Source organism: Callionymus lyra, chromosome 5 (assembly GCF_982586985.1).
Source record: "Callionymus lyra chromosome 5, fCalLyr1.hap1.1, whole genome shotgun sequence".
NCBI classification, from domain to species: Eukaryota; Metazoa; Chordata; class Actinopteri; order Syngnathiformes; family Callionymidae; genus Callionymus; species Callionymus lyra.
In genome coordinates, this window is record NC_141822.1 from 6,206,384 (window position 1) to 6,225,374 (window position 18,991).

At 39.8% G+C, this 18,991-nt stretch overlaps 1 protein-coding gene and 1 pseudogene across 1 annotated transcript; both read right to left on the reverse strand.

Annotated features, from left to right (window-relative positions):
- Window positions 1–4,926: 4,926 nt before the first annotated feature.
- LOC148079148 (uncharacterized) lies at window positions 4,927–8,136 on the reverse strand (annotated as a pseudogene).
- Window positions 8,137–9,675: 1,539 nt separating this feature from the next.
- LOC148079149 (tripartite motif-containing protein 16-like) lies at window positions 9,676–11,325 on the reverse strand. The gene is made up of 2 exons (XM_087792262.1): window positions 10,390–11,325; window positions 9,676–10,323 (listed from the first exon to the last, which is right to left on the reverse strand). Exons 1-2 carry the CDS (start codon window positions 11,323–11,325, stop codon window positions 9,676–9,678), a joined length of 1,584 nt encoding a protein of 527 aa, XP_087648388.1.
- Window positions 11,326–18,991: the final 7,666 nt, after the last annotated feature.

The window sequence follows — 18,991 nt, forward strand, 5'->3', positions numbered from 1 at the left end:
GACACGAGAGAATTAATCGTGTCAAACAAAACTTTGGGGTTTTTCCTATTTGCTGCTACCAGTTTTCTGATGTAATCAGATCTAGCAGTTTCTACCATCTCATTGTAAGAAGTCATCAGATCCCTGAGGTGAAGTCTGTCCACCTCAAGTTTAGTGGACTTCCAGAGACGCTCAGTCTTTCGACAAAGTCTCTTCAGACTCAGGAGATCTTCATTTGTCCAATGGCACTGTTTTTTCTGAATTTTCAAGTTCGATTTAACAGGTGCCACTTGATCCAGTATTTCAACACAATGATCAGTGTAACAGTGAATCAAACTGTCCACATCTGGACAGTCATCAAAGGAAAGACGGTCAAACATAGCAGAAAAACTGTCTGCAGTATCGGCTGAGATGACACGCCTCTGAGACCTAACTTTCAAAGCCTTAGGTTCAGGGATGAAGTCCAGGTTAAACAAGACAAGAGAATGATCACTCAGATGGACATCATGTACAGATACATTAGAAATTTCCAGGCCAAGAGTAAAAACTAAGTCTAAAATGTGATGCCTTTTTGATGAGTGGGTTCAGAAACATGTTGCTCAAAATTAAAGGCTTCTGTTAAAGTTAAAAGTTATTTAGCAGAACAAGATGTGACGTCATCAACATGAAGATTAAAGTCTCCAAGAATAAGGACAGATTCCATTTGAATAATGGAAGATAAGAAGTCACTAAAGTCTTTCAAGAACACTGCCGCAGGACCAGGCGGACGGTAGATTGACACACAATAGAAAGGTCTTGTAGAACCAACCAAGATCATCTGAGATTCAAAAGAAGTGAATTCCTGTGTCTGATTTACTTTGCAAGAACAACTCTCCCTATAAACTGTAGCAAGACCTCCCCCACGACCAGAGAGGCGAGGCTTCCCCAGGACAGCGAACCCTACTGGACAGAGTTCGTTCAGATGAAAAAACTCTTCCTCTCTCTGCCAAGTCTCAGACTGACATAATAAATCCAAATTAACTATTGTAAAAAGATCACGTAGGTGACCGCTGCTGAGGTCTGGGCAGATGTCAGCGCTGACGTGTCGTCACACTCTTCAGTGAGAGGAACGTTGATCAAGCATCGATGACGTCAGAGTTCGTCAGAGTTCGTCCGAGCGATCGCGATGGCGGGTCTCATCCTGACCTGTACTCCGGATCTCCTTCTCGGGCTCTTGTGGAAATCGCCGGGTACCCGAGAGACCAACCGATATTCCACAGTCCAAGTCGATGAGAAGCGATGGAGGAAACTGATTCAAGTGACGTTGGTAACTGTCGAGAGTGAAGTATTCTCGACTCTCTGATGTTGAAAAGAGCATCACGATCATAGATCCGTGATGCTTGAGACATATCTTTAGTGATATGAGCATAATATCCTGACAAGTATAATAGTATAATAGTGGTAAAATCGAAGTTGATCAAGTACCTCAGTACTCTTTTGATATCCTATTACACCAACATTTTAGTTATTTTAGTTTATAGTTATAGCTATTATAGTTTTCTGTTTCTGATTCATAGTAACGGAACATATTGTTAAAGCACCAGTACAGTAGTTATGACATGTTTGTTTCTGGCTCCCTCTACTGTTGGAAGAGTGTAGAGGTGGACGAGGCAGAGTCACAGTTTACAACATCATCCTCTGAACACACCACAGTGTGTTGATCATTCACAGAGAGAATGATCATCATCATCATCATCATGATTATCATCACATCAAAGTTTAAAAATATATTGCAGTTAGAGAATGTGTTTTTGAATTATTGGATTGAACTCAATGTGAAAAATATATATGTATAATCTATATATTTATTTATTTGTATTATTGTGCAGTACTTGGCTCTGGTGTTGTGATAGTGTAGTAACAAGGATATATGTGTAGTATTGTCAAGTACTTGGCTCTGGTGTTGTGATACTGTAGTAACAAGGATATATGTGTAGTATTGTCGAGTACTTCACTCTGGTGTTGTGATAGTGTAGTAACAAGGATATATGTGTAGTATTGTCGAGTACTTGACTCTAGTGTTGTGATAGTGTAGTAACAAGGATATATATGTACTATTATCAAGTACTTGACTCTGGTGTGTGATACTGTAGAAACAAGTATATATGTGTAGTATTGTCCAGTACTTGACTCTGGTGTTGTGATAGTGTAGTAACAAGGATATATGTGTAGTATTGTCCAGTACTTGGATTTGGTGTTGCGATAGTGTAGTAACAAGTATATATGTGTAGTATTGTCGAGTACTTGACTCTGGTGTTGTGATAGTGTAGTAACAAGGATATATGTGTAGTATTGTCCAGTACTTGGCTCTGGTGTTGCGATAGTGTAGTAAGAAGGATATATGTGTAGTATTGTGGAGTACTTGGCTCTGGTGTTGCGATAGTGTAGTAACAAGTATATATGTGTAGTATTGTCCAGTACTTGGCTCTGGTGTTGTGATACTGTAGTAACAAGGATATATGTGGAGTATTGTGGAGTACTTGGCTCTGGTGTTGTGATACTGTAGTAACAAGTATATATGTGTAGTATTGTCCAGTACTTGACTCTGGTGTTGTGATAGTGTAGTAACAAGGATATATGTGTAGTATTGTCGAGTACTTGACTCTGGTGTTGTGATAGTGTAGTTACAAGGATATATATGTAGTATTGTCAAGTACTTGACTCTGGTGTTGTGATAGTGTAGTAACAAGGATAAATGTGTAGTAGTGTCCAGCATTTTTTTTCAAACCAAAATATGTTAAAACATCACCTATAAAAGCTGCTGATGTCACTGTATCCTCTCGTCCTCAGTAACTGGGACCTCATCGTTTCTTTAGATACAGACGACGTACTGACTGCTGCCATCTAGTGCCAGTAAAATGAAAAACATTCTGATCATTTGAATGTTCACAAGAATGACTTGATTTTAAACGCACCGTAATAAAGCGTAAAATAACTATCATTTAAAAAATGCCAAAAATAAAAGGAAAATTTAACAATGAACGAGTGTCTTTTTTTAATATGTATACATGGATACAGTGTCGTTGGGTATCGTGAAAGAAATATCAGGATATTTAAGTGAATCCATATTTACACCCTTATGATTTAGTAGATTTCATTTTGAGAATCATGGAAGCTGCACCGAGTGACCAGTAAAGTCAAGCTTGACCATGTGACCTCTTGGTTTTATATCCACGGCTCAAAACACGCAGCCATGATCCCAATATCTCCGACTCAGAAGTCACTTTGGTTCCCTGGTGATGTGTATATATATTTCATCTTTTAAAATTATTAAACCCTATTGAATCCAAATGATGGCTTTTCCAATATTCTAAATTCTCGACCATAATAATGAAGTGTGTTATTTTAATGTTGACATATTACATATTGTGTCCACATTGTGATATTATCAGTGCAAATAAACTGATCATTGTTAGGGTTTTGTTTTCGATGAACCGACCCCTCCCCAGATCGATATGTTGTGGTTGTAAATTACAGGTGGTTCATAGGAACGCAGCAGCATAATCAACTATTTCCAGGTCTCAAAAGTACTTTCAGGTTCATAGAAACCATCAGGTGGTTCAATCACGTTGAACCAGTACAGCTGCCTCCCTCTCTGGAGCAGGCAAGACTTCATTCTTGGTGGAGAGTTGGACGAGGTTGAGTTCTTGTTTGTACAGCTCAGAGTAATCACAGCAATAGTTTGTGTCACCATCTGGGAACTGGACCAAATTTCCAGAGGGCGTGAAAGCCAAAGATGTGCCAGTGAGTGATACAATTCTTTGTTTGTTTCCATCCCCTCGTCCTCTTCTCCTGCCACACCCATGCACTCCAGCCAATAGGGAGCTATGATAGGAGCCTCAAAACTATCATCATCTCTCTTTTTAGAGAAGCTCTTTAAAGTCTTTAAGTTGAATCTTAATTAGCTGTATCTGAAGCTCAATGAGAGCACTTTGTTGAACTACTCTTTTTATTGGGAATTCTCAGAAAATCTTTGATGTGAGTAACTCATAAGATTTACTATTAAGTTAAAAACAGAGAAAATATGATTTTCTTCCCTGGAGCTTTAACTTGTCACCTGCAGTAAAAGTTACTTCTTCTTGAAAAGAGGAGGTCAATAAATTAATAGAACATATTAATACTAATAATAATATTAATGCTTAAAATAATAGGTAGAGAAGCAAGAACAAAAACAAAAAATTAAAAAAATTAAACTATGAAAGAGGAAGAAAGAGAAAAAAAAAATCTAAATCAAAGAACCAAAACTTTATTAACTAATTAAAATCCATTATAAAATCAGAAATCAATAAAACAAAATTGATTTTCACGTTCACTGGCAGGACAAGAACATTTAAAAAATGCCAAAAATAAAAGGAAAATTTAACAGTAAACAAGTGTCCTTTTTTAAATATGTATTCATGGATACAGTGTCGTTGGATAAAGTGAAAGAAATATCAGGATATTTAAGTGAATCCATATTTACACCCTTATGATTCAGTAGATTTCATTTTGAGAATCATGGAAGCGATTCAACCCTCTTGTAAAAGCTGAATTAAATAGAGGAAATGAAAAAATCTTACCACCTTTGTTGAGGTCTGGGCAGGCGGCAGCGCTGACGTGTCGTCACACCCTTCAGTGAGAGGAACGTTGATCAAACATCGATGACGTCCGATGACGTCAGAGTTCGTCCGAGCGATCGCGACTGCGTGTCTCATCCTGACCTGTACTCCAGACCTTCTCGGTCTCTTGTGGAAATCGCCGGGTACCCGAGAGATCAACCGATATTCCACAGAGTCCGAGTCGATGAGAAGCATAAGAGGAAACCGACTCACGGAACGTTGGTAACTGTCGAGAGTGAAGTCTTCCATCGACTCTCTGATGCTGAAAAGAGTATCACGATCATAGATCCGTGATACTTTACTTTCTTACTTAGGCCTTTGTATTCCTTTCGGAACATAGGCCATTGATGAATAGTTTCCACCCCCGTCTGTCTTGTGCCATCCTCTCCAGCTGTTTCCACATCAGTCCCTTCTTTTTCACATCTAGCTCTGTGCTCCTCCTCCAGGTGTTTTTGGGCCTCCCTCTGATCCGTTTGCCTTGTGGGTTCTATGGTGCCTGTTTGGTTATTGCCGTTTTGCTTTTTCTTAGTGTGTGACCTATCCAGCTCCACTTTCTCCTTATCAGCTGTATCTCTATTGGCTCTTGATTGGTGCGTTCCCACAGGTTGATGTTACTGATACGGTTTGGCCAGAAGATTCTGAGGATACGTCTTAGGCAGTGGTTGATGAAAGTCTGTAGTTTATTGGTGATGGCATTGGTGGTCTTCCAAGTTTCTGATCCATACAACAGTACGGATCTGACGTTGGAGTTGAAGATTTTGAGCTTCATATTGAGTGAGATGTTCTTAGTTTTCCAGATCTTATTTAATATGTTGAATGTTGTTTTTGCTTTCCCTATTCTTGACTTCACATCTTCCTCTGTCCCACCGTCCACTGCTATCACACTTCCCAGGTATGTAAATTTGACGACCTCTTCCAGTGTCTGGTCCCCGATGTTTATAGATGTTTTTGCTCCGTTAATTTTAAGCCCCAGTCCTGCTGCTGTTGTTTCTAGAAGTTGGGATTTCTCTTTCATCTGCTGGTGGCTATGTAAGAGTAGTGCAATGTCATCCGCAAAGTCGAGGTCCTCTAGCTGTTCTGTCAGACTCCATTGGATGCCAGTATTTGTATTGTGGGTAGCTTGCTTCATAGTCCAGTCAATGCACAAGAGGAAAAGGAAAGGGGAAAGCAGGCAGCCCTGTTTCACCCCAGTGAGCACCGTGAATGTTTCTTGTGCCTGTCCCTGGTGGAGCAATTGGCATTGCATGTCCTGGTATGTATTCTTGATGATGTTTATGTATTTGGGGGGGATTCCGTAGTGTGCCATTAAATCCCATAGCAGCTTTCGGTCTACACTGTCAAATGCTTTTTCGAAGTCGATGAAATTGACATAAACAGGTGTGTTCCATTCTATAGATTGTTCGATGATGATCCTGAGGGTAGCAATTTGGTCACTGCATGATCTTCCGTTTCTGAAACCAGCTTGATTTTCTCTCAGTTCATGATAGCAACATGATTCATCGGTAGTTATTGCAATCCCTGAGGTCTCCTTTCTTAGGAATGATTGCAATAAGCCCGCCCTTCCAGTCTGTTGGTATATTTTCCTCATCCTCCCATATTTCCTTGATCAGCTGGTATAGCATGGTGGTTGAGGTTTCAACATCAGCCTGAAGGGCCTCCACTGGGATGTCGTCTGGTCCTGCTGCTTTGCCACGTCGTAGTGCCTTGATGGCCTTCTTTACCTCAGATCTTGTTGGGGGGGCACAGTTGATGTTAAGTGTGCTGCTGGAAGAATCTCTACCTCTTGGACCGGGGATGGTCTATTGAGCAGCTCCCTGAAATGCCCTGTCCATCTTTGGTGTTGTTCTTCCTTGGTGGTAAGGAGTCGTCCCTGTTTATCACGGATTTGTGTGTTCGTCTGTCTGAACTTTCCGGCCAGTTTCTTGGTGGTCATGTAGAGATCCTTGAGGTTGTTTTTTCCAGCTGCTTCCTGTGCTTCTTGTGCCAAGGCCTCAATGTAATTTTTAGCACTTTTCTTCACCTTCTTGTTTGCTAACTCATAGTCTTAGTGTGGGCTGCTGCCTTTCTTGCTCGGGTTTTGCATTTGTTTAGTGTGTCCTTTTTTGTCTCCTCTCTTCTATTCTTTTCAGTGTTTCTGTTGACAGCCAGGGTTTGTGTTTCGTTGTCTTCTTCCCCACCACTTCTAGGCATGTTTCCTACCATATGTTTTTCAGGCTGTTCCAGTACTCTTCCACTGATTGTGGAAGTTCTTGCAGGGCTTGAAACCTGTTCTGTAGGGTGGTTTTTTTGGGTTTTTTTTTTTAGAATCCCTTATTTGTCCCGCGAGGGGAAATTCGGTAGTGCTTTTGACAGCCATTCACACATACTGATGGGAGTAGGCTGCACACCTGCACCAAGTCTACCATCAGGAGCAAGTGTCTTGCTCAGGGACACAACGACACAAGCTTGTCTGGAGCTGGGATTGAACCTGCAACCTTTTGGACTGCAGGCAACCACTCTACCATCTGAGCTATGACGCCCCCATACGATACGGTTCAGTTGTTCCAATGTCCTGGAAGAGCTGTAGGTTGAATTTTGTTCTGCTGTCAGAGGGGTTGTTGCAGCGCTTTAGCTTGAGTTGGAGTTTTGCAGCCAGTAGGTGGTGGTCTGTCCCGGCGTCTGCCCCCCTCTTCACTTGTACATCCTCCTATGACCAGATTGTTGTCAGCACATACGTCTGCAAATTTCTCCCCATTTTCGTTCATGGTGCCAAGTCCATGCTTTCCCATAGCCAGTTCGTATCCATTGTTGTTATTTCCCACCTTCGCATTCATGTTGCCCATGAGTAAGAGAAGGTATTTTTCTTTTCTGGTCTGGAGTAGATGTTGTAACTGGTTTTAGAAGTTGTCCTTTAGTTCCTCATCAGTATTGTTGGTGGGTGCATAGCACTGTATGATTTGAAGGTTGATTCTTTTATGGGTGGTTTGGAATCTTGCAGTGATGATTCTTGAATTGATGGGCTCCCAGCTGATGAGGGCCCTCTGTGCTTCTTTGGAGAGCATAAATGCCACTCCCTCCGTGTGTGGTGCTTTTTCATCTGCGTGTCCAGAGTAGAGTATGGAGTCACCATTGGCCAATTTGACTTCTCCTGAGTGGAGCCATCTGGTTTCGCATAGGCCGAGGATAGAAACCCTGTATCTCCTCATCTCCTCTGCAATGACTGTCGTCTTCCCTGCTGTGAACATGGTCCTGATGTTCCAGGTTGCGATGTTGGTAGGTTGCCTAGGGGATAGAAGATTCCGACGCACCTAATCCATATGGTTTTCAGTGTGCGTCTTCATTTTCTCTTTAGCTTGCATGCCCGAAAAGTCTTCATCTCCTAGGTTGTGGGGTTTCTTTTTCTTCATCAATGTTTCTGTAATCAGTTGAATCCACTTCACGGGTGATTGGCCCATGAGTTTTACCATTGCCCTATTGGCCAGCTTTACCTGTTTCCACCTCTCACGACAGGGACGTTAGGGTTGGGTTTTGAGAGAGGCATAGATCCGCGATGCTTGAGACATATCTTTAGTGATATAAGCATAATATCCGGACAAGCATAATAGTATAATAGTGGTAAAATCGAAGTTTATAAAGTACCTCAGTATGGACAAAATAATGTAATGTATTTATCCTTCTTAATTAAGACTTATATTCTGTATAAAAACATGTTTATATATCAGAACCAGAATTATCATTGAGGTAAGGTAGAATTTTATTGATACCTCGGGAAATTGTTTATTTAGTATATTATTTCAATTGATAGTGAATTGTTCCACCAACGGTAAAAAAAACAACAACATTAAACATAAATAAAAATTGAATTACGTTTATAGCGCAGAAAATGTGCAAAATGGAAAGTAAGGACTGTTGCACTAATTTTGTGTTATTTGTAATAATTTATTTATTTATTATTAATTTCTAATTTTTTGTTGTCACCACATAATATCCACTGTTGTGTTTACAACAATAAAATTTGTTTTGATTCTGATCTTAGACACAGAGGTGTAAGAAAGTAAATATAAAGATGTTCGCACAGTTTTACCAAAAAAAATATAAAATTATATTGCAGTTAGAAAATTTGTTTTTGAATTATTGGAATTAGAATATTGAACTCAATGTGTAATATATATATATATATAATCTATATATTTATTTTTTTAAAATAAATAATTCAAAAAGATAATTCATTGATTTAGATTAACATTTCAAAAAGAAAAAATAACCAATCAATCAATCAATCAAGTTTATTGATAAAACACTTTAAAAACAACAACAGTCGATACAAAGTGTTGTACAATGACATGAAAGTGCTAAGAAAGCAGTTAAAACACACAAAATTAAAACAATATCAAATAAAACAAGTCAAAAGCACTAAAAACAGCTCAGAGTCTTATGCTGTGTTAAAAGAGAATAAAAGTGTGTTTTAAGACGAGATTTGAGTGAATAAAAATCAATGTTTCTATATGTACATTTTTAAAATACAGCATAACTCAACATAACACTGAATCAGAAGGATCTGGTTTCTCTGATACAAGATATAGAGTTTGTGTTGAACTCATTTTCATCACTTTACTTCTTTGGAGAAAATATTTTTTTCACAAAATAAAATACCTTTCACACTGTAATATTGAATCAAAACAAAATGTACATCAATTCTTCTTCTTTCTGACTCCTCGTGGACGACTGGCTGTGTAAGTGTGTGTATTGTCAAGAATCTGATGATACGTATCACGATACAGAGGCAACCATAACATCCAATGAGATACTGTAGTAACCAGGATATATTTGTAGTACTGTGGAGTACTTGAGTAACGACTGCTGCTATCATCACCGGATCATGAAGGTGTTTATTAAAGAAGATTTAAAGAAGACTCGTCATCATCAGTAACAATCCAATCACAGAGGTTCTAATCCAGTCACATGACGTCACTGTGTCTTCACTGCGGCACAAACGACAAACGTTCTCAGAGACGTTCATCCAAACATTGAAGCTTCACGTGATGATGTCACTCCTGGAGACTCACAATCTCACTGTCGTCTACTTCAGCTTCACAAACTCACACGAGGACGGAGCTATGACTCCAGCATGAAGAGGTTGAGTGAAGCTGGTCTGGACTCTGTGGAGGAGAGTCATGGTCTCAGAGACGCTGTAGAAGGACAGAAGACCTGCAGAGTGATCCAGGTACACCCCCACTGTGGAGGGTCCGACACTGGAGACTTTAGTTTCGATGTTGTTGTGTATAAATGAACAACCAGAGTCGTTACTATATAAACTCCAAGATTTGTCATTACATCCAAATAAACTTTCTTTTCCTGATCTTCTGATGTTCTTGTATGAAACTGCAGCTGCAACATCTTCTGTTCTCTTCACCTCCCAGTAACAACGTCCAGTCAGAGACTCTTGACTCAAGACTTGACGATAACTTTTGAATCTGTCTGGATGACGAGGACAAGGCTGACGTTTTCTCATGATTGTCACTTTCTTGTTTCCTTCAGACAACATCAACCTTGACTGTGCAGTGTTTGGATCCAGAGTGATGTCCTGTGAGTGTGTGAGGAACTGCTCTCTGGTCTCTGGAAGGAACATCATGGAGATGTCGGTCCACATGTCTCTCAGAAGGTCCTTGACTTGGTCTCTGGAGGCTGACACGGCTGCTGATACTTTCTCAAAGCGACGGTGAGTTTGCTCAAGGGTCGTGGAGGAGGTCGTGTCTTCACTGACCTCTGAGAGTGAGGTTGTGTCTTCACTGACCTCTGAGAGTGAGGTCGTGTCTTCATTGACCTCTGAGAGTGAGGTCCAGTTCTGCAGGAAGATGGTGTGACTGTCGGTGAGTGACAGCTGCTGCAGCTCAGCCTCTTTCTTCTTGAGCTCAGAGATCTCCTGCTCCAGCTGCTCCTCAAGTCCTCGGACTCGAGCGTCTTCAGTCTCCTGCAGAGATCTGATCTGCTGCTCCACATCAGGCATTCTTCTCTGGAGGATCTGGATCATCTGGACGAGGGTCTCCTGACTGTCCTTCACTGCTTCATCAGCAGAGACTCTGATGTTCTTCTCCTGCTGGAGCAGCTTCACTTCCTTCTCTCTCTTCTGGATCTTCTGCTGGATCCTTCCTTGACTCTGATCCAGGTCTTTCTCTCTCTCCCTCCTCTCTGCTGTGGTCGAGACGATGTCATGATCTTTGTGTTGGTCCACAGCACAGAGAGAACAGATGAGCTGCTGATCAGAACGACAGAACATCTTCTTCTCCTCCTCGTGTTCAGAGCAGATCATCTCCTGGAGCTGCTTGGACGGCTGGATCAGCTTGTGTCTCCTGAAGGCCGGAGCTTCTCGATGAGGCTGAAGATGTTCCTGACAGTAGGAGACCAGACACACCAGACAGGACTTGAGGGCTTTCATCTTCCTCCCAGTGCAGACGTCACAGGTCACATCTTCAGGTCCAGCAGAGCAGAGGTCCTCAGCTGCTCCAGTCTTCTTCAGCTCCTCCACTAACTCTGCTAACACAGTGTTCTTCTGGAGGACAGGTCTCTCGCTGAAGCTCCATCTGCACTGAGGACACTCGTAAATGTTCTTGTCCTGCCAGTGACCTTCAACACAGGTCTTACAGTAGTTGTGTCCACATTCAAGAGAGACTGGATCCTTCAGTAGATCCAGACAGATGGAACAAGACAACAGATCAACTCTAGTCTCCATGTCTCTGCGACTGAAACATTCCCTTCACAGGTGAACTCTTTTATAGTCTCAGTCACATGTCTCTGCCACGATCTGCTCCAACCTGTTGATTCACATATTATTAAACTTCCTTGAAACCACCTGTTGTTCACGACAAAGACACACCTTGATTCTAACACACAAACACACACACACACACACACACACACAACGATACAATGAATTGCAATATATAGTGTTGTAACAAGTATATATTTGTATTATTGTGCAGTACTTGGCTCTGCTGTTGCGATAGTGTAGTAACAAGTATATATGTGTAGTATTGTCCAGTACTTGGCTCTGGTGTTGTGATACTGTAGTAACAAGGATATATGTGTAGTATTGTCGAGTACTTGGCTCTGGTGGTGCGATAGTGTAGTAACAAGGATATATGTGTAGTATTGTCGAGTACTTGACTCCGGTTTTGTGATAGTGTAGTAACAAGGATATATGTGTAGTATTGTCGAGTACTTGACTCTGGTGTTGTGATAGTGTAGTAACAAGGATATATGTGTAGTATTGTGGAGTACTTGGCTCTGGTGTTGTGATACTGTAGTAACAAGGATATATGTGTAGTATTGTGGAGTACTTGGCTCTGGTGTTGCGATGGTGTAGTAACAAGGATGTATGTGTAGTATTGTCGAGTACTTGACTCTAGTGTTGTGATAGTGTAGTAACAAGGATATATGTGTAGTATTGTCGAGTACTTGACTCTGGTGTTGTGATAGTGTGGTAACAAGGATATATATGTAGTATTATCAAGTACTTGACTCTGGTGTGTGATACTGTGGTAACAAGTATTTATGTGCAGTATTGTCAAATACTTGACTCTGGTGTTGTGATAGTGTAGTAACAAGTATATATGTGTAGTATTGTCCAGTACTTGGCTCTGGTGTTGTGATACTGTAGTAACAAGGATATATGTGTAGTATTGTGGAGTACTTGGCTCTGGTGGTGCGATAGTGTAGTAACAAGGATATATGTGTAGTATTGTCGAGTACTTGACTCCGGTTTTGTGATAGTGTAGTAACAAGGATATATGTGTAGTATTGTCGAGTACTTGACTCTGGTGTTGTGATAGTGTAGTAACAAGGATATATGTGTAGTATTGTGGAGTACTTGGCTCTGGTGTTGCGATAGTGTACTAACAAGTATATATGTGTAGTATTGTGGAGTACTTGGCTCTGGTGTTGTGATACTGTAGTAACAAGGATATATGTGTAGTATTGTGGAGTACTTGGCTCTGGTGTTGCGATGGTGTAGTAACAAGGATGTATGTGTAGTATTGTCGAGTACTTGACTCTAGTGTTGTGATAGTGTGGTAACAAGGATATATATGTAGTATTATCAAGTACTTGACTCTGGTGTGTGATACTGTGGTAACAAGTATATATTTGTATTATTGTGCAGTACTTGGCTCTGCTGTTGCGATAGTGTAGTAACAAGTATATATGTGTAGTATTGTCCAGTACTTGGCTCTGGTGTTGTGATACTGTAGTAACAAGGATATATGTGTAGTATTGTCGAGTACTTGGCTCTGGTGGTGCGATAGTGTAGTAACAAGGATATATGTGTAGTATTGTCGAGTACTTGACTCCGGTTTTGTGATAGTGTAGTAACAAGGATATATGTGTAGTATTGTCGAGTACTTGACTCTGGTGTTGTGATAGTGTAGTAACAAGGATATATGTGTAGTATTGTGGAGTACTTGGCTCTGGTGTTGTGATACTGTAGTAACAAGGATATATGTGTAGTATTGTGGAGTACTTGGCTCTGGTGTTGCGATGGTGTAGTAACAAGGATGTATGTGTAGTATTGTCGAGTACTTGACTCTAGTGTTGTGATAGTGTAGTAACAAGGATATATGTGTAGTATTGTCGAGTACTTGACTCTGGTGTTGTGATAGTGTGGTAACAAGGATATATATGTAGTATTATCAAGTACTTGACTCTGGTGTGTGATACTGTGGTAACAAGTATTTATGTGCAGTATTGTCAAATACTTGACTCTGGTGTTGTGATAGTGTAGTAACAAGTATATATGTGTAGTATTGTCCAGTACTTGGCTCTGGTGTTGTGATACTGTAGTAACAAGGATATATGTGTAGTATTGTGGAGTACTTGGCTCTGGTGGTGCGATAGTGTAGTAACAAGGATATATGTGTAGTATTGTCGAGTACTTGACTCCGGTTTTGTGATAGTGTAGTAACAAGGATATATGTGTAGTATTGTCGAGTACTTGACTCTGGTGTTGTGATAGTGTAGTAACAAGGATATATGTGTAGTATTGTGGAGTACTTGGCTCTGGTGTTGCGATAGTGTACTAACAAGTATATATGTGTAGTATTGTGGAGTACTTGGCTCTGGTGTTGTGATACTGTAGTAACAAGGATATATGTGTAGTATTGTGGAGTACTTGGCTCTGGTGTTGCGATGGTGTAGTAACAAGGATGTATGTGTAGTATTGTCGAGTACTTGACTCTAGTGTTGTGATAGTGTGGTAACAAGGATATATATGTAGTATTATCAAGTACTTGACTCTGGTGTGTGATACTGTGGTAACAAGTATATATGTGTAGTATTGTCAAATACTTGACTCTGGTGTTATGATAGTGTAGTAACAAGTATATATGTGTAGTATTGTCCAGTACTTGGCTCTGGTGTTGTGATACTGTAGTAACAAGGATATATGTGTAGTATTGTGGAGTACTTGGCTCTGGTGGTGGGATAGTGTAGTAACAAGGATATATGTGTAGTATTGTGGAGTACTTGACTCTGGTGTTGTGATAGTGTAGTAACAAGGATATATGTGTAGTATTGTGGAGTACTTGGCTCTGGTGTTGCGATAGTGTACTAACAAGTATATATGTGTAGTATTGTGGAGTACTTGGCTCTGGTGTTGTGATACTGTAGTAACAAGGATATATGTGTAGTATTGTGGAGTACTTGGCTCTGGTGTTGCGATGGTGTAGTAACAAGGATGTATGTGTAGTATTGTCGAGTACTTGACTCTAGTGTTGTGATAGTGTAATAACAAGGATATATGTGTAGTATTGTCGAGTACTTGACTCTGGTGTTGTGATAGTGTGGTAACAAGGATATATATGTAGTATTATCAAGTACTTGACTCTGGTGTGTGATACTGTGGTAACAAGTATATATGTGTAGTATTGTCAAACACTTGACTCTGGTGTTGTGATAGTGTAGTAACAAGTATATATGTGTAGTATTGTCAAGTATTTGACTCTGGTGTTGTGATAGTGTAGTAACAAGTATATATGTGTAGTGTTGTCCAGTACTTGACTCTGGTGTTGTGATACTGTAGTAACAAGGATATATGTGTAGTATTGTGGAGTACTTGGCTCTGGTGTTGCGATGGTGTAGTAACAAGGATGTATGTGTAGTATTGTCGAGTACTTGACTCTAGTGTTGTGATAGTGTGGTAACAAGGATATATATGTAGTATTATCAAGTACTTGACTCTGGTGTGTGATACTGTGGTAACAAGTATATATGTGTAGTATTGTCAAATACTTGACTCTGGTGTTATGATAGTGTAGTAACAAGTATATATGTGTAGTATTGTCCAGTACTTGGCTCTGGTGTTGTGATACTGTAGTAACAAGGATATATGTGTAGTATTGTGGAGTACTTGGCTCTGGTGGTGGGATAGTGTAGTAACAAGGATATATGTGTAGTATTGTGGAGTACTTGACTCTGGTGTTGTGATAGTGTAGTAACAAGGATATATGTGTAGTATTGTGGAGTACTTGGCTCTGGTGTTGCGATAGTGTACTAACAAGTATATATGTGTAGTATTGTGGAGTACTTGGCTCTGGTGTTGTGATACTGTAGTAACAAGGATATATGTGTAGTATTGTGGAGTACTTGGCTCTGGTGTTGCGATGGTGTAGTAACAAGGATGTATGTGTAGTATTGTCGAGTACTTGACTCTAGTGTTGTGATAGTGTAATAACAAGGATATATGTGTAGTATTGTCGAGTACTTGACTCTGGTGTTGTGATAGTGTGGTAACAAGGATATATATGTAGTATTATCAAGTACTTGACTCTGGTGTGTGATACTGTGGTAACAAGTATATATGTGTAGTATTGTCAAACACTTGACTCTGGTGTTGTGATAGTGTAGTAACAAGTATATATGTGTAGTATTGTCAAGTACTTGACTCTGGTGTTGTGATAGTGTAGTAACAAGTATATATGTGTAGTATTGTCCAGTACTTGACTCTGGTGTTGTGATAGTGTAGTAACAAGGATATATGTGTAGTATTGTGGAGTACTTGGCTCTGGTGTTGCGATAATGTAGTAACAAGTATATATGTGTATTATTGTCCAGTACTTGACTCTGGTGTTGTAGTATTTACAGACCACATGACTCTTGACAAAGTCGTAACTGCTTTTATTTGTTTTCAAACCAAAATATGTTAAAACATCACCTATAAAAGCTGCTGATGTCACTGTATCCTCTCGTCCTCAGTCACTGGGACCTCATCGTTTCTTTAGATACAGACGACGTACTGACTGCTGCCATCTAGTGCCAGTTAAATGAAAAACGTTCTGATAATTTGAATGTTCACAAGAATTACTTGAATTTAAACGCACCGTAATAAAGCGTAAAATAACTATCATTTAAAAAATGGAAAAAATAAAAGGAAAATTTAACAATAAACAAGTGTCTTTTTTAATATGTATACATGGATACAGTGTCGTTGGGTATCGTGAAAGAAATATCAGGATATTTAAGTGAATCCATATTACCACCCTTATGATTCAGTAGATTTCATTTTGAGAATCATGGAAGCTGCACCGAGTGACCAGTAAAGTCAAGCTTGACCATGTGACCTCTTGGTTTTATATCCACGACTCAAAACACGCAGCCATGATCCCAATATCTCCGACTCAGAAGTCACTTTGGTTCCCTGGTGATGTGTATATATATTTCATCTTTTATCACCATTTATTAAACCCTATTGAATCCAAATTATGGCTTTTCCAATATTCTAAATTCTCGACCATAATAATGAAGTGTTTTATTAAATGTTGACATATTACATATTGTGTCCACATTGTGATATTATCAGTGCAAATAAACTGATCATTGTTAGGGTTTTGTTCCGATGAACCGACCCCTCCCCAGATCGATATGTTGTGGTTGTAAAATACAGGTGGTTCATAGGAACGCAGCAGCATAATCAACTATTTCCAGGTCTGAAAAGTACTTTCAGGTTCATAGAAACCATCAGGTGGTTCAATCACGTTGAACCAGTACAGCTGCCTCCCTCTCTGGAGCAGGCAAGACTTCATTCTTGGTGGAGAGTTGGACGAGGTTGAGTTCTTGTTTTTACAGCTCAGAGTAATCACAGCAATAGTTTGTGTCACCATCTGGGAACTGGACCAAATTTCCAGAGGGCGTGAAAGCCTAAGATGTGCCAGTGAGTGATACAATTCTTTGTTTGTTTCCATCCCCTCGTCCTCTTCTCCTGCCACACCCATGCACTCCAGCCAATAGGGAGCTATGATAGGAGCCTCAAAACTATCATCATCTCTCTTTTTAGAGAAACTCTTTAAAGTCTTTAAGTTGAATCTTAATTAGCTGTATCGGGAGCTCAATGAAAGCACTTTGTTGAACTATTCTTTTTATTGGGAATTCTCAGAAAATCTTTGATTAGAGTAACGCATAAGATTTACCATTAAGTTAAAAACAGAGAAAATATTATTTTCTTCCCTGTCAAGAGCTTTAATTTGTCACCTGCAGTAAAAGTTACTTCTTCTTGAAAAGAGGAGGTCAATGAATTAATAGAACATATTAATAATAATAATAATAATATTAATGCTTAAAATAATAGGTAGAGCAGCAAGAACAAAAACAAATAATTAAAAAAATGAAACTATGAAAAAGGAAGAAAGAGAAAAAAAAAATCTAAATCAAAGAACCAAAACTTTATTAACTAATTAAAATCCATAATAAAATCAAAAATCAATTAAACAAAAAAGTCAATAAAGTTATTAATAATAAAAACAATAACAATAAAATCAAATGTAATAACTTGAAACTCAAAAGTTATAATAATAACCAAGTTCACTACTGCCGAAATATGACAGATACAGCACTGAAGGAAGACCAAGAGGAGGAGACAGGCTCAGAGACAGCAGGGGTTCCAAACAAAGAGGGAGAGATTTTCTCTTTGATCAATTTAATTTTCTTAATGAAAAATCTCAACAATGTGTAACCCACATATAGATAAAAACAATCCACTTCCGGTCCGGCTCTTACTTTAGCGGGCCAAGTTCCTCCCCCACGTCACTTCCACTTCTTGTGGTTGCCGGTAGCAGCCCCCACACGCTGTTGCCGCCGACTTTAAAAAACTCGCTTTTCGAGACCAGGGTCACAAAGCGCTTAAACAATCAAAACAATACTCGGAAAAGTACATACTTTAAAGATCAAGATAATACTGAGAACAACACAGGAGTTCGAGAAATTCAAGGAAAACGTCTTAAGATGTTTCTTAAAGGAGTCAGCATACTCCATCAAGCGCAAAGAGAGAGGAAGATCGTTCCAAAGCTTAGGAGCAACAGCCTGAAAAGATTTCTCTCCTCTGGTCCTGAGCCGTGTGCGTGAAACCATAAGTAGATTCTGATCCACAGACCTCAGAGCCCGAGCTGGGGTGTAAGGCTGGATCAGATCAGTGATGTAAGGAGGAGCCTGACCATGAATAGCTCTGAAAGTAAGAACCAGAATTTTAAAGTTGATCCTGAAAGAAAATGGAAGCCAGTGAAAAGTTTTAAGGATCGGAGAAATGTGAGTTCTTCTACTTGAGCCGGTTAGAATTCTCGCTGCAGAGTTCTGAATCAACTGCAGGCGAGACAGCTCCTTCTTGTTAAGACATGAAAACAAACTGTTACAATAGTCCAGACGAGAAGAAACAAACGCATGGATTACAAGCTCCAGATCATGTTCCGACAACATTTTGCTAAGTTTAGAGATTTTTCTCAGTTGAAGGAAACAGTTTCTTGTCAGTTTTCTGCAATGTCGAAAAAGAGACATGTCTTTATCAAATACAACACCCAGGTTTCTCAGGCTCAGTTTGACAGACTGACCTAAGTCACCCAAGTACTGACTCAACCCTGGAATCGTATCATCAGGAGCAATCACCAGTGTTTCACTTTTGTCCACATTTAGCTGTAGAGTGTTTTCACTCATTGTTTGATTTCTAGCAAACAATTGACTAAGCTGTTCAGCCTCTGGGGCTCAGTTGGATCAAAAGAGCAGTAGAGCTGGATGTCATCAGCAAAAATGTGATAAGAAACATCTGGAAATCTCTGAATGATTTTACCGAGGGGAATCAAGTACAGCAAAAACAATAAAGGACCCAGAACAGAACCTTGAGGGACTCCACACAACAGATCTGCCGATTCAGACCTCATTTGATTGGCAGATACACTAAAACTGCGCCCAGAAAGGTAAGATGAGAACCATTCTAACACAGACCCAGACAGTCCCACTTCATCCCTCAGTCTTCTCAGCAGGATCTGGTGATCAACTGTGGCAAAGGCTGAGGACAGATCCAAGAGAACCAGAACAGTGAACTTACCAGAGTCAGCCGACATCATGATGTCACTGGACACTTT

Excerpts from the sequence above, each read along its gene's own strand:
- LOC148079149 (XM_087792262.1), bottom strand. The coding sequence starts at position 11,325 with ATGGAGACTAGAGTTGATCTGTTGTCTTGTTCCATCTGTCTGGATCTA. Across the intron at positions 10,324-10,389 it reads ACACGACCTCACTCTCAGAG|CAAACTCACCGTCGCTTTGA; the intron begins GTCAGTGAAGAC and ends ACGACCCTTGAG.